General features: G+C 42.4%; 2 protein-coding genes across 7 annotated transcripts in view; one reads left to right on the top strand and one right to left on the bottom strand.

The window, feature by feature from the left end:
• Positions 1–16,474, bottom strand: part of CENPP (centromere protein P) — a 366,797-nt gene that overhangs the window by 108,925 nt on the left and 241,398 nt on the right. The window lies entirely within an intron of this gene.
• ECM2 (extracellular matrix protein 2) overlaps positions 1–16,474 on the top strand; it is a 46,882-nt gene that overhangs the window by 2,815 nt on the left and 27,593 nt on the right. For 3 of the 4 annotated variants that reach the window (XM_033926050.1, XM_033926048.1, XM_033926049.1), the window contains exons 2-4: positions 6,226–6,544; positions 13,479–13,667; positions 15,715–16,374. In XM_033926050.1, coding sequence (XP_033781941.1) covers positions 6,253–6,544; positions 13,479–13,667; positions 15,715–16,374 — 1,141 coding nt within the window. In that variant the 5' untranslated portion in view covers positions 6,226–6,252. The remainder of the gene's footprint in view (positions 1–6,225; positions 6,545–13,478; positions 13,668–15,714; positions 16,375–16,474) is intronic. The other variant, XM_033926051.1, reaches the window with a different exon arrangement.

The following is a 16,474-nucleotide window of genomic DNA, read 5'->3' as shown; positions in this document are numbered from 1 at the left end:
TACAGTGTTCTAAATTTAAAACAATTATGCAACATAAACCCTTGACGTGCATTGTTTGAAATGGTTAACTATGATTTCTCCGATGTTGATTTTCAGTGAGATTATATTGAAAGATGGATTTTTAGTAGTAGGGTAAATGAAAAACAGTCAAGGATGACTAGAGCTCCGTTTCTTAATGCCCACTAAAAAAGTTGTCACGGGACAGGAATGCAGATGACAATTTTAGAATAATTAGTTCATTAGAAAAATATTCTATAAAAATGTTTCCCTGATACAAAGAAAAAAAATAGAAAACATTAAGCTTATAAAATTAACAAAATGGTCAGAATTCTACATATAACGGATAAAACCTTTGTAGGCAATAAGCCAACCGTGGTGACTGTTTAAATCACAGAAACATATTTTAGTTTGTTTCTAACTATATATCTTAACATGATAAAAAATGAAGTCGAGAAAAACAATAAAACATTAAAGTCTGCAGACACAGAAATCTTTTGTATGTTTGCAATGTAATCTACAAGATCATGAACATTGATATGAATTTGTTTGCTAATTCACTTTTACAACCCCTCCCTCCCTCTTTTACAAAATCGTAGTGTGGTTTTTAGCGCCGGCTGCGGCTGTAACAGCTCCGACACTCATAGACGTCCTATGAGCATCGGAACTGATACTACCACACTACGGTTTTGTAAAGGGTGGGGGGGGGGGAGAGTTACTTATTTGATTTCAGCATTTTCAAAGAAGCTACTTCCTGTTTGAAACAGCTCTCCCTAGAACTGTGGGAGGCAGAATTGGGACATCTTGCGCATAATGTTCAAAAAATAATGTCTTAGACCAGGGGTAGGCAATTCCGGTCCTCGAGAGCCGGAGCCAGGTCAGGTTTTCAGGATTTCCACCATGAATATGTATGAGATGGATTTGCATGCACTGCCTCCTTGAGATGTAAATCTATCTCATGCCTATTTATTGTGGATATCCTGAAAACCTGATCTGGCTCCGGCTCTCAAGGACCGGAATTGCCTACCCCTGTCTTAGACCCATTTAACAACAGGGGGGTTTCCTGTTCAAAAATATATGAGCATTCAAAATGAACAGCCATTTCCCAAAATAAAACACCCAATTTATGAACGCCAAAAACAGAATAAAACATGGGCAAGGATGTCTGGCAGCATGTGAACAAAAATGGCCTAGTGGTCAGTGCACTGGACGTTAAGCCAAGGCACCCACTGCAACTCTTGCTCTAAATGCTAGGCCCTCCAGATACTATCGTATTTTCCTGAAAATAAGACAAAAAAACGCACTAGGGCTTATTTTTGGGGGATGTCTTATTTTTTTTGTGTGTACTGGCTTCCAATTCCAGCAAGAATACTATTCAAATCCTACTGCCTACTATTTAAAACCATAAACGGCGACAGCCCAACCTACCCGAACAACCGCCTCATCCAAACTATATCAACTAGACATAGGAAAACCCACACTCCTTTCATGCACCCCCCAAAGAAGTCAAATGGAAAAAACTATATGATGGTCTCCTAGCCACACAAGCAGCAAAACTCGGCAACCAAATCTCCAATCTACTAATTATGACCCCAGACTACAAAACATTCAGAAAAGAAATAAAGACTCTACTCTTCAAGAAATTCCTGCAAATGACTTAATACCGCTAGCTCCTTCCCCCTGCCCCAAAGCAACCTCATCTACTCTTTATCTCCTCTAGAAATTACCAGATATCTTCTGCATGTAATACATTTTTTGTAATTCTTTTGTAATCCGCCTTGAACCGCAAGGCAATGGCGGAACAGAAATCTCTAATGTAATGTAATCTCTCACCCATCCCCTTGTGCGGTATCTTTCTATCCCTCTCTCCCATCCCCCCATGCAGCAGAACCCCGAAAGCAATTTCAATGTGTTGCGTTAGATCTAATCTACGCATTGTTCTTGTATGCCACATCTCCCTTATAAAATAGAGTTTTAAATGGTTAACAAATTACAGACCATCCTTAAACAACCTGAATCTTAGATGTCACAACATTTCTGAAATAAAAACAAGTCTTGAGATCTTTGTGGGCTTTGCTGAGGTAACTACAATGCCAAATAGCTCCAAAGGATAAGCCATTGCCTGCTTACTGTAATGGAAGCCTGGGCTGAAGTGTGTCTGGCACTATTTTGACAACTTTTAAAAGACTGTTACACTCAGTGTTTGGGGTGTCACAGCCCAATTAAAGCTTGCATTTGGGGCTAGAAATCACAGGACTGCTGCAGTGGGTGATCTTCACTAATTTGGGGGTGGTGTACAGATAATACGAAAACACTCCCCCATGCAGCAGAACCCCGATGATCCCGTCAACCCATCCCCCTACACATTTTACCATCTCTCCCATCCCCCCGTGCAGGAGAACCCTGCCAATCCTCCCATCGCAAGGCTGACATACCTCCGTTCCAAGCTGCTTCACGGCCTCTCCACTGGGGCCTTCCCTGGGCCGTGTCACTGAAGATGATGATGTGATGCAGCAAAGGGATGGGAAGGCCCTGGAGGGAAAGGCCGCAAAACAGCCTGATCAGTGCTACCACCACTGCTGTTTGGAACGGAGGTATGTCGGCCTTGCAGTGGGAGGTCGGTGGGGTTCTGCTACGCGGTATGGGAAGGAGGGAAGGAAAAATGCTGTGCAAGGGGAGAGAAGTGCTGCCACCGGTGAATCGAGGAGTGTTGGGGACATTCAGGGGGGCTTCAGGGATTGATTCAACTAGGGCTTATTTTTGGGGTAGGTCTTATTTTCAGGGAAACACGGTATAAAATACCGTAGTACAGTGGTACCTTGGATTACGAGCATAATCCATTCCAGGAGCATGCTCGTAATCCAAAATGCTCGTTTATCAAAGCGAGTTTCCCCATAGGAAATAATGGAAACTCGCTTTGATACGTCCCCCCCCCCCCCACGAGAACCGGCATTGCTTCCCCCAAAGGGCCCCCCCCTGCGATCCGGCATCCCCCCTCGCCGCGATCCGGCACCCCCTCTCCTGCCACTTCTTACCGTCATCTAGGCACTGGCACCAGCATGTCCTGTGCGTTGGTGCCGGTGCCCGAAGATCGGCCTCCTCTTCTGCTGGGCCTTGAGCATCTGCGCATGCTCAAGGCCTGCGAGTTCACGTTCTCTCCAAGATAGAACGTGAACTCGCAGGCCTTGAGCATGCACAGATGTTCAAGGCCCAGCAGAAGAGGAGGCTGATCTTCGGGCACCGGCACTAACGCACAGGACATGCTGGTGCCCAGATGACGGTAAGAAGCGGCGAGGGGGGATGCCCAATCGCATCGGGGGGGTGCCGGATCGCGGGGGCGCTCGTAAATTGAGCCACGCTCGGTTTCCGAGGCGCCAATTTTGCAAATGTTTTGCTCGTCTTGCAAAACACTCGCAAACTGGTGCACTCGTAAACCGAGGTACCACTGTGCTTTGAAATTACGTTCAAAATAGGCCTGTCCAAAAGTCTCCCTCCTGGCACTAGGTAACTGGGACATTACTGGAAACGTGCCTCAATTAAAATACTACCCTTTACTGGTTCCAGACATTTTTGAGTACCCATGTAGATTCCTTAGGGACAGCCATTATGACAGCAACCTATACAGTCAAACCTCGGTTTACGAGTGTTTTGCAAAACGAGCAAAACATTCTCGCAAATCTTGACTCGCAAACCGAGTCTCCCTGCCCGCAAACTGGCATAGCCCCCCACCCACAAACGCCGCCGCCCCCCCTGTGAATCAGCATCAACCCCCAATGCGAACGTTCACCTCCCCCGAACCGGCATCCACCGTCCATCCAAACTGAATGCTTACCCCCAATGTGGTACCAGCACACAGCACCAACCCACAGGAGGTGCTGGTGTCTGAGGATCATGCTTCTCCTCTGACTGGTCCTTGAGCATCTGCACTTGCTCAAGACCTTCTGGCTCTCATTCTCTCCGAGAATCTCGGAGAGAGACGGAAGCCAGAAGGCCTTGGGGATGCCGGTGCCAGATTGGGAGGTAAGCTTTCAGTTTGGGCAGGGATGCCTGTTCGCGCAGGGGGGCAGCATTTGCGAGCAGGGGGGCCATGCTGGTTCACAGGGGAAGATGTGGAAGCACACAAATGGCCTCGGGGTGGGGGGATCTTTTGGGGGTGGGGTGGAGCAGCGCCGGTTGCTGGGGGGATGGGAGGGGGAACTTTCTATGGGGAAATTCGCTTTGATATACGAGTAAATAGGTTTACAAACATGCTTCTGAAATGTATTGTGCTCATAAACCAAGGTTCCACTGTATTAGAGAAAGCATACTTCAAGCAGTAATATACCAACCTACAGTATTTCAGTCATTTATGTGCAGATATGGCCGCATATGCAAGTAAATAACATCTTATAACATACTGAATGGTACAAAAGTCTGCACTTTAATACGATGTGTGTACTTTGCTTGTGGGTATATACAGGGGTGGAGTTTGGGAGGAGCATGCAAGTATGCACATGCATTATAAAGTACTATAATTTTTGTGTTTACTTGACATATACTGTTACTTATGCTAATATTTCATACAGACAAGAGCCTGCAATTTATCATCCAAGAGTCGCAATATATTTGGGGGAACTTGGCAGTTTTCTCCTGATCCTTTGGCCTCCCAGTTCCAGGGCTGGGTTTCTGGCTCCATGAGCATTCATTCAAAACTAATTAAAGACTGTTTATTGAGAGCTTAATATATTGCCTGATCTGGCGCAGTTTACAAACATCAAATTACCATAAATTATTGTAAATCATGTCCCAAAAGTAAATAGGAAAGATAAAATCACATATGATTTACTAAGCTTTGCAAGCCTTCTCCAACCCTTACCCAATTCACTAACCATCTGGCCAATCCGATCTGCACACAGTCCAATCTGCACATGCAAATGAGGGGAAATGGCATGCAAAGTAGGAAAGGAAGCGATTCACTAAACCAACAAAGGAACAGCGATTGGGCTGGCCGATCCCAAAAGAAGCGACTGGTGAGGACCAGTCGCTCACATCCTTACCGACTGTCCTGCTCTCTGCTGCCCTGAAATCCCAGCCCTGAAACTGTCAAAATAAAAAACATCTCCCTTGTGCAAAAAGCGCCCTGCTCTCTGCCGCCCTGCTTCTCTACAAGCCCGTGTTTTTAACCTGCGGGTTTAATGCGGGGCTGCACTATGGTGTGTTCTGCTAGTTGTTCCAGTCTGGTTGCAAAGCGTATTCTGTTATGATTCTCGTGGGGCCAGCGAGTGCAGCTACCCCCCACCTTCTGTTTTCACCTCAAGCTTGTGCGGAGAGCAAGCGCATGCGTAGATCAAATCTCCAGGCAGAGAGGATAGTCTGCACATGCGTCTGGATCGTTCTGCAGAGACCCATGGGATAGCTTGTGGGCGTGTGTCTGATCAGATCATTTGCATGGGGACCCCCTTCCTCCACAGAAAAAGCAGAAGGGAATGCCTACTCCCTTCTGCCACCAGATGCTCACCTGAACCCCACTCAATACCTTTTGTAGATGTTGGGAGCCAGAGGGAAGAACAGAACTTCCAACTCTGAGGCCTGCCAGTCAAAAATAAGAGGCATTCTCCTCCCCAGTGCACCATGTGATGAATGGAGAAAAGCCTAAGGTCCTGATTGGCTCAAACGTCTAAGGCCCTCGGGGAGCCAATTTGGGATAAACCGATGACAGGACGGAGTGGGCATTCCTCCTTTTTATTTTTCAGGAGGAAGGGGTGGGGTTCGGGGGAGCATCCACTGGCAGGAGAGAGTGTGCATCCCGCCTGCCTTTTTTGCTGTTGCGGGGAGGGGGGGTTGGTTGGTTCCTGATGTTGGGGAAGGCTTTTTTTCTTTTTTTAATGGGGCAGATAAACATCTGTCCATTAAAAAGAAAAAAAAAGGTTTCCTGCTCCACACAGCTGAGTGGCAGGAGGCTGCTTTTGAGCTTCCCCTGTCTCTCAGCTGCTCAGGCTTCCCTTTGCCGGCTTTGCACATGTGTGACAGTCGCTCTCACACCGATTAATCGGACGAGAGAGACAGGGATTACGATGTACCTGCATACAAATCTTTTGCATGCAATCTTTTTGGTACATATATCGCTCTTCCACAATTGGCCAACAATGATCCAGTTGGTATTAGCGATTATGTTTAGTGCATCTAGGCCTTTGTGTGAAGTTATACTTGGTTTTTAAACACTGCATTACTCTTTCTCTTCTATTATAGCAATCAGCTTGTGAGAGAAAACAAAACATGAAGACTATAACTCTGCTCTGCTTTTTCTTGCTCGTCAACTTATACATTAGTTTCACACAAACTGAAAATACTACAACTGCTAGAAACCAAAGAAGAAAGACTAGAAATAGAGGTAGAAGGAAGATCTCTCCATTGAACCCCAGACAAGGCAGAACTCTACTTTATAAGCCATCAATTTCTCCTAAACCAGTAGCAAACATTTTTATTAATCCAGATAACACTTTTGTCAATGTCTATGATTCCGTTATAGGCGTAAGTGAACAAGAAACCAATTACAACATCTTACCAGGTAAGAGGATGCAAATTAATTCTATTATGTAGAATCTTCTTTTTCTCATTTTTCTATTCCAATTTCATTTTTAAAAGGCATCATTTTTATCTTTGTAACAGACTTTGATAAAGGTATTCATCAGATGCTTTTATTTATTCATTTAATTCGGTTTCTATCCCCAAAGAGCTCAGAACGGGTTACAGGTTACTTGTATTGAAATTCTGTTTTATTATTTTTTAACACTGGACGCAGTTGTATTTGCTCCAAAGCTCTTTGGAATTCTAGGAGCATCGGAGCTAATACTGCTGCAGCCAGCGATAAAGACTGAAATTCCAACCAATGTTTAGCATACAAATCAAGTTTTAAAAATGTTATGCATGAATACAGGATGTCCAGTGCTATACTCGGAGAGAGCCCCCAGGAAAGAGACTTGGGCGTACTTGTAGATAAGTCAATGAAACCGTCCGCACAATGTGCGGCAGTGGCATAAAGGGCAAACAGAATGCTATGAATGATTAAGAAGGGGATCATAAACAGATCGGAAAAGGTTATTGTGCTGTTATACCGGGTCATGGTACACCCCCACCTGGAATACTGCGTCCAACACTGGTCGCCGTACATTAAGAAGGACATAGTACTACTGGAAAGGGTCCTGAGAAGAGCGACAAAAATGGTTAAGGGACTGGGAAAGTTGCCGTACAATGAGAGGCTAGAGAATGAGGGCCTCTTCTCCCTTGAAAAGAGGAGACAGAGGGGACATGATTGAAACATTCAAGATAATGAAGGGAATTGGTTTAGTAGAGAAAGAGAGATTGTTCACCCTCTCCAAGGTGGAGAGAACGAGAGGGCACTCAAAAGTTAAAAGGGGATAGATTCCGTACAAACATAAGGAAGTTCTTCTTCACCCAGTGAGTGGTGGAAAACTGGAACGCTGTTATAGGAGAAAACACCCTTCAGGGATTCAAGAAAAGGTTAGATAAGTTCTTAGTGGAACAGAACATAGACAGGTAAGGCTAGACTCAAATAGGGCAATGGTCTTTGACCTAAGGGCCACCGCGTGAGCGGACTGCTGGGCACGATGGAACACTGGTCTGACCTAGCAGTGGCAATTCTTATATTCTTATATATATGTATACTGGTGTGTTATTATTCTGACAAGAGTTATCACCTATGTTCTTGGAATGAGTAGTCACTCTACTGTGCTTCACTATTTTTACATACAACAAAGGAACACTGAATGCAATAATGTAGTCGTGTATGTTACTTATTTAAATACATGTTAATGAAGGTCAACAAAGAGGGCACAGGTAATCTTTTTCACTGCATTAACTCAATACATTTGGAACCAAGTCTAAAGAGAATTTTGATCCTTTTATAACAGTATGAACTGAAAGCAATATAAGCTTTATCTCATAGAAATATAAAGCTGCTAAGGCCTGTCACTTCTATCTCAACATCACCAAATTTCACCCCTTCCTCTCTGAACAAGCTACCCGGACCCTTGTCCACACTCTTGTAACCTCATGCTTAGATTACTGCAATCTACTTCTAACTGGTCTCCTGCAGTGTCGTTTCTCCCCTTTGCAATTTGTGCAAAATTCTGCTGCACGACTCATCTTCTACCAACCTCACTACATTCATGTCACCCCTCTCCTTAAATCATTTCACTGGCTCCCTATCCACCATTGCATACAGTTCAAGATCCTATTGCTGACCTACAAGCGTACAAACAATCCTACAGCCATTTCCTACTTCAGCTATGGAACCGACTACCCACACAGATCAGGTCGCTAGACTCACTAATGACCTTCCGTAGAGCAGTAAAGCTCTTCCGCTTCTGCCAATCGGGCCATTAAAAACTGCCTCCTCAATATACTTCTCCTAGTACTCTTCGCTATGACCAGTCTGGTCTCTAGAATAAGCTTTGTTATTGTGTACTGTAACCTATTTGTTGTCATGACTAGTCTGTTTTCAAACGATTGTGAATGTCTACTTGTAATCCGTTCTGAGCTTCTGGGAGAATGGGATAGAAATTGAAATAAATAAATACATTCTGCAGACCCCTCAATATCTCTCCTCACTTCTCTCTCCTTATACACCCCCCAGAGAACTCCATTCCTCAGATCAGCTGCTCTTAGCTGTACCTTTCTCCTCCACTGCCAATTCCAGATGCAACCTGATGAAAAATTTTTCCCTTTACCTTCTTCTCTGATATGGGTGTTTACTGCCCATGTACTCTTAGGAATTTGGTTTCTTCCCTCTTGAAATAACAAAGCATAAGGGTATATCCTTCATTTATGCCCAATTAGGTAAGATTTTTTTTAGAAACTGAATAGGTTTCTTCTTTCCTATGAAATAGGAGACTGAGTGATCTTGAAAATTCATTTGCCAGATCATTGTTTCTGAAGGTTTTATTACAAGGTATCACAACCTATAAAAGACTCCAGTTTCCTTCATAAAATTTCTTCCAAGAAGACAGTTCTATTAATTTACAACTGTCAAACTACTGGTAACTTCTAAAGAATAAAATGTAGTGCAGGAAGATGAGTCATTAAGTCTTTGATTAACAAAAATATTCTTATTTCTCTTAAATACTCAGGTATTTCCTTTAGACAAAAGAATTATTGAAGAGTACCGGGCTGATCAGACAGAGACGGCTTTCTTGTGTTTTCTGCCATCAGTCTTTTCACAGACATACGTCTGATTTTCTACCTAGTGGGTTCGTGTAGCCATAGAAAAATGCTAATATATCATAGCCTTTAACTTGCAAATTCACAATAAAAATATATTGCTAACTTACTAATACAGAGTTCTGCAAATATCTTGGAGGAATCTGGCAGACTTAAGTGCTTGCTTTTATGCGTTTCCCTCCAAGAAATTTTAATCTAGATCCCAGTTCAAAAGAATACTAGCAAGCACACATAAAACTGTGGAACAGACACTCTCTCCTATCCAGGCCCACTATCTGAAATGAATCACTGTGTCATGGAAATAGTCCTCACACATTTCCCTCTCTTAATAGGTAGTAGTCATGGCTGAGTGGTTAAGGAGATGGACTGAAATCCAGTCCAGAATTTGAGTCTCTCCTTTAGTGCTGCCTGATTCAGGAAAAAAATTTTGATTCAGCCTATTAAAATCAACTCATCTTGTAATGGTTCACAAGGAATCAATACAAAAGAGCTATTCAACCTGATCACAAATTTATTTGACACCGCTCGCTACACCACACCCACACACAACTCTAAGTTACCCTCTGCAAATGACTTAGCACTACACTTCATTGTTCAACAAACGACCCTAGTGATTATCCGATACCTATCACCCAAGGAAATGATACACCGGCAGACATGATCTGGAGCTCCTTTCAAGATTTAGAGTGGAACAATTACAACAGACTATATAACAAATACTCTAAATCCTATTGCGTTCTGGACTCATGCCCCCCAGAAATCATGAAAGCGGCACCTTTAGTATTTAAACTATCGTTGATGCAATATTTGGCTCATAACCTAAAAACTGGGAAGTTCCTCTCTAATAATGATCACATAATAATAACCCCAATTCTAAAAAATCGAAAAGAATCTTCAGCTATAATATCCAACTACAGACCAGTAGCATCCATTCCGTTTATTGTAAAAATTATGGAGGGATTGGTACACACCCAACTGATGGATTATCTAGATCAGTTCTCTTTCCTACATGAAACTCAATCCAGTTTTAGACCGTTATTCAGTACTGAGACAGTAATTGCGGCTATTTTAGACAATTTGCGCCTACTGTTTAGTAAGGGCCTTAATGCCCTGGTTATGCAATTCGATATGAGTTCTGCCTTTGATCTAGTAGACCACGGGAAACTGCTGCAATGCCTAGACGCCATTGGTATCAGGGACGAGGTGCTGAATTGGTTCCTTGGCTTCCTTAAGTCCCGCACTTATCAAGTACATTTTAATTATGAACTTTCAGATACCTGGAGCAATCCATCCGGTGTGCCACAAGGGTCTCCGCTATCTCCATTGCTCTTCAACGTCTACATGTCCTCACTAGGCACGCAGCTAACCCAGTTAGGGATAAAACTATTTAGTTATGCAGATGATTTTATGATCATCATCCCATTTGTTAATTCTATCTCTGAAACTATTCCTAAAGCTTCAGAAGCCATAAACGTGATGGAGCACTGGATGACAACCTTTAGGCTCAAACTTAATTCAGAAAAGACAACTTTCTTCGTTGCTTCGCCACATCCGCTTGACACCAAATCACCACTATGTATCAATAATCTTAATTACCCTATCCAACCTACCATAAAGATACTAGGTGTAACTTTGGATCAGTGCCTAACCATGAGAGACCAGGTGGACTCCTTGATCAGAAAGGGATTTTTCACTCTCTGGAAACTCAGATCCATTAAAGCTTATTTCGATACAGCGGCATTCAGAACCCTAGTCCAATCCCTCGTACTGAGTCTACTTGACTACTGTAACATCGCCTATTTAGCAATTTCCCAAAAGAACATGCAGCGTTTACAATTGATGCAAAATGCAGCGGTCAAACTGATCTTTGGGCTGAGGAAGTTTGACCACGTGACACCCTACTACCGGCAGCTGCATTGGCTGCCAATGGAGGCGCGCGTAAAGTTTAAATTTGCCTGCTTCTGCTTCAAAGCACTACACGGACTTGACCCTAAATATATAACTGACCTTTTCGTCTTCTCAGCCAACAGACACAAGAGAAGTTCACATTCCAACTTCGTTTCCCCCCCAGTGAGAGGTTGTAAACTGAAAAAACACCATGAACATCTTCTCTCGCACCAAGCAGCATCAAGGGGTAAAGACCTAGAACAATTGCTTTCGCCCACTACTTATGAGGAATTTAGGAAACGTCTGAAAACACACCTGTTCCTAAAGTATCTAGACAACTGATCCTCTCTTCTCTCCCCCCTCTATAGCGATTAACTTGTTCTATTGATCACTCTATCCTCAAAAATGGATTTCCTGTCCTATTAACCCTCTTTCTTCCTCCCCTCTTAAAGTCAATCAATTTGTATCTTTGCTTAATCTTTGTAAACCGCATAGAACTTCACGGTTTTGCGGTATATAAGCTGTTATTATTATTATTATTATTGAATCGATTTTTCGATTCAATTTTCCTGCCCAAGTGAATGTTTTTTTCAAATATCCTGGTGGGTTTATTTTATAGTCTCTTTACCCCTTTTATAACCTCTTCACCCACTTTGCCCTCTCCTACCCACACTTACGCTGTGGTGTAAACAAAATAAACAAACAAAAAAGACTTTCTTTCTCTCTTAAATCCTAGCTCACGTTCGTGGTCTAACACCACAAAATAGAAAATAAAATTATTTTTTCTACCTTTTGTTGTCTGATCATTATTCAGATCTTATTGATCCCCGGCTCCAGTTGTCTTCTGATATCTTGTTTGCCAGGGTCTCCTTCTTTCTCCGTGATAACCATCAATCTTCTGTCTCTGTCCTCCCCTTCCATTTCCCTTCCCTCCCCTGGAGGTCTGGTATCTTTCCTTTTTTTCGTCTCCATCCACCTTTTCTGAATTACCATTTCATCCTTCATCTCTCTCTCTTTCCCCACCACCCCTGGGTCCACTATATCTCCCTTTCTCTTCCCAACTACCCTCCTATCCAGTATATCTATCCCTCCCCTCCACACCATCCCTTGTGTCCAACTTCTCTTCCTTTCTGTTCCTTCAAAAAGTTAGCAGCCTTTCACTTCACTTCCCTCCCTAAATCCCATTGTCCACCATCTCTCTCCCTCTCCTGTTTTTAGATCTTTATTTCTTCTATCCTTCCCCTCATCTCCCCTCTCTATGATCTCCCCCAAGTCCATCTCCCCCCTCCACCAAGTTCATTTCTCCCATCTATCTTCTCTCCATCTCTCCTCCAGTCCACCAACTCCCCATCTCCCCTCTCTCTCCATCTGCCTTTTTTATTTTTTTATATGGCATTCCTAAGCCCCCACCACCACCACACCCCCCACACCTTTCCCAAAGAAAGTCCGGCAGGAGGGACGCATCTGGTAAGAGGTCTGCCCTGGCAGTAGTGATTCACTCTTGCCAGCACTCCTCGCATCTTCTCTCCACTGCGGCCGCCCTCAGTAAAAACTTCCTGTTTCCGCTTGGGCGGCCGAATGGAGAGAAGACGCCCGGAGTAGCGGCAGGGTAGTGAGTTGCATTCGCTACCGCCGCTTTTACCTGGCCAGGGAGAAGAGGAGAGAACCTTGCTGTCCCGATCTGTACGCAGAGATCCATTCGGGATTTCCTTCTGCCAGAGTCCTTGCCGTACACAGGTGTGGTGGAGAACTGGAGATCAGTAGAAACCGTCAAATTTATCAATGACAAAAGTATGAGCAAATATGGATTGTTAGGAAATAACCTCCTTGTCAGAGGATTCTAGTTCTTGGGCTGATGGAGATGGATTGGAGTTGAGAATGTTGGGGAGAGGTTGGATGGAAGGGGGAAGAGGATAGAGTTAGTAAAAGACTGGAAGGGGAATAGGAGAGCTGGGGTAGGGAAAGAGATAGAAAGTTGTGGGTAGACACAGTAAAAAGAAGTCTGGATACTAAAGAATGAATTAAATCTGGACTGAGAGGAGGTGACATTAAAATGGCAAGAGAGTTCATAGAATATGGAGGAAAGAATAAACCAGACTTGGACCAAATAAATGAGAAAAAATAACCAGAAAACAAAGAAAGAAAGAGTCATTTTATTTTTTATTTCATAACTAAATTATGTCATTTCAAAATCTCTACTGATTGGATCTTGGGATACTTGACTTGAAGTTAAGAGACACTGCTTTAAATTCTCAAGTTTCTCTCAAGTTGTTATCCTATCACATCTCTATTAAAACCAAGCACATGCACTTTTGAAAGTATACCCTCACAGGAGGAATTATATAGATTAACCTATTCTTTTCTCTTTTCATTAGTGAAGAAAGGGCAATGTTCGGTCAATGGAATGATAATGTATGACAAAGCAGTGTGGTCCCCAAAGCCCTGTCTTACTTGCCTATGCACAAATGGAAAGGTGTTTTGTGATGAAACAAAGTGTCCCCCACTGAAATGCCTCAGAACCAAGACCCCTGAAGAAGAATGTTGTCCAGTCTGCATTGATATTGGTATATTCTTTTCATTAATGAAATCAATGAGAATAAACAGCTGGTAATATATAGAAATAAAACAGAACAAAGGAAATAAGGTGGTACCTTTTTTTATTGGACTAACATTATTTTTTTTTTTTGATTAGCTTTCGAATTGAGAAAGGAAGAATCATATATAAATTGTATAAATTTTAAAAGACATTTAAAAGCACATCTTTCAAGTAGCTTTTTTAAATTGAAGGAATGAGTTTGGGCCTGCAGTTTGTATGTTGCTCATTTTTAATAACATTTTTAGTTTGTATTTTGGATTACGAGCATGCTCCTGGAATGGATTATGCTCGTAATCCAAGGTACCACTGTATATATATATATATTTTATTTTATTTTTTTTCATTAAGAGGTCCTTTTATCAAGCTGCGGTAGGGTTTAACGCGTGTAATACTACGCGTTAAACTGCCTGCCATGCTAGCCGTGCAGGTGTTAGTTTTTTAGCCGGCCGCGGGGGTTAGCGCGTGATGAAATGTCTGACGTGCTAACCCCACTAGCGCGGCTTGATAAATGGACCCCTAAGTGTTTTGAAGCTTAAGTAATTGTTGTTTTGAATGTATTTGTTTGTTATAAATTATGTATGTTTGTTGGAATCCACCTAGAAATGTTGATAGAGCGGAATATAAATTTTTTAAATAAATAAACCCTCAAAAGCTAATCAAAATTGCATTAAGTTAGTCCAATAAAAAAGGTAGGACCTTATTTTCTTTATGTTTTGTTTCTATATAATCTTTAAAAGGGGATTAACATGACTACCACGCCATTTCACCATTCTAATAACTGTAGTTTGTTCTACATGAAAGCTGTATTTTATAGGCATCTTTCAAGTTCAGGTATGCCAAAACATCTTACAACTATAAAAGTATACAAAACAATGATAAATTCAATTATAGGACATCAATAAGTTGGCAGCGCAGTATACAGTTAGTGGTCATAATTAAGGGAGGTATAAAGTGCCGGGGTGGGGGCTCTGCTCTGCTGGGGATGCTGGGTTCTGCTTTGGGGGGTGGCCTGCTGGCAGGAGAGAGTGGGCATCCCTCCTGCCTTTCACAATTGGGGGGGTTTAAGAGGGTGGGGGTTCAGAGGGTTTGGCAGGAGGGAGTGGGCATCACTCCTTTTGGGGGGATTTTGAGGAGGGTTTGAGTGGCGGCAGGAGGAATTGCCGCAGACGATATTGGAGGGGGGGGAGGAGTCCCTGCCACTGAGCTGATCGTAGCAGGGAGATTTCTTTGCCGTGATCAACTCAGTGGCAACGCGATTCTCTACCCGGTGCCTGTGACATGGATGCTGGTTAGAGAATTGGGGTTTTTAGGCAGGGTTAGGCATCTGTCTGTTAGGACAGACACGATTCTGTGTAGGATGCTTATGTGTGATTCTCAAAAGCCGCTTAGGCGGCTTCTGAGACCTGGCGTCCTATACAGAATCAGGCCCTAAATGTCCAGTAGCTAAGTAAAATTTAGAGTTGTTTATGAGTTAAATTATATAATAATATAGAAGCTACATTCACAACTAACAGGGGGAGGATGTGTTGTTTAGCATTCAATTATGATCTATATGTTAATTGATTTACCGCTACTAATGATATAAAGGATTCCTTCTTGCTAATAAGAGTAACAGTTCTTCTGATGATATTTGGTTATCATTCAATTGCAACCTATAATTAAGGTCCATGTTAGCTGAGTTCCCAAAAAAGATAGTTTATCGTCCATGGTTCTGGACTGTCACAGTAATGACTGGAAAGAGATGGGAAGAGGATATAAAACCAGGAAAGAAAAAAAAAAAAAAATCTGTGTAGTTGCATAAGAAGGATCACAATGGGTATATCATATGTAAAAACAGAAACTTATAAAATCTATGTCCAAACATAATGAATATGTTGCTTCTATAATTTTAATATGGTTACTGCTTGAAGGGAATAATGTTTACTGCCACTAAACTACTGTCATTTAACTTAGTCTTTCATCCTTCCCCCCCCCCCACCCCCTATTTACACCACTATGGTCATTCTCATATTCAGCATTCCAAAATATTTCACTGGATGACAAACCTGAATTTTCTGGTGATTCTTCAGAACCAAATGACCCCAGGGATCCCGTTATAGTGCTGTCGGAAGAGAAAATAATTGAAGGAGAAAAAAAGAGCATTCAAGTTAAAGATGAAAAGCAGAGGAGAGGAAAAGAAAAGAAACATCAGAAAAAGGAGAGAAAAAGACAAGAGCTGGAAGAGCATCATAAGAAAATGAAAGAAGCCCAGAGGAACATAGAAGAAGAAAAAAGAAAAGCATACGAGGAAGAGGAAAGATTATTAGAAGAAGAAAACAGAAAAAGAGTGGAGAATGAGAAAACAGAGGAAAAGAGAAGAAAGGAAGCAGAAGAAGAAAGACAATCGGAGGCCAAACGTCTAGAAAATGAAAGAAACCAAAGAGAAAGGGAAGAGGAGGATGATGATGATGATGATGATGAAGAAGAAGATGATGAAGATATTTTACGAAGTGATGTTTTCCGTAACCCACCTAGTCGCTTTCCTGGTCCTGTTCCACCTGAAGAGATTCCTTTCATGCAACAACCGTTACCACAAGGTTGTTTTATCGCTGGCATTAGTGTTAGTTGCACCAATGCCAAACTCAGTCAGATACCACCAATTTCAGATCTAGATATAAAGCGTTTGGACCTTCAAGGTACGTCAAGTTTTGTTGCTTTATTTTATAACAAAAATTAATATCTAATGATCACTTGGATATTGTCCAGTCATATAGAAACATCTTACACCTAAACAAA

The sequence above is a fragment of the Geotrypetes seraphini genome, chromosome 17 (genome assembly GCF_902459505.1).
Source record: "Geotrypetes seraphini chromosome 17, aGeoSer1.1, whole genome shotgun sequence".
Lineage (NCBI taxonomy): Eukaryota > Metazoa > Chordata > Amphibia > Gymnophiona > Dermophiidae > Geotrypetes > Geotrypetes seraphini.
This window is presented reverse-complemented; position numbering and strand designations above follow the sequence as displayed.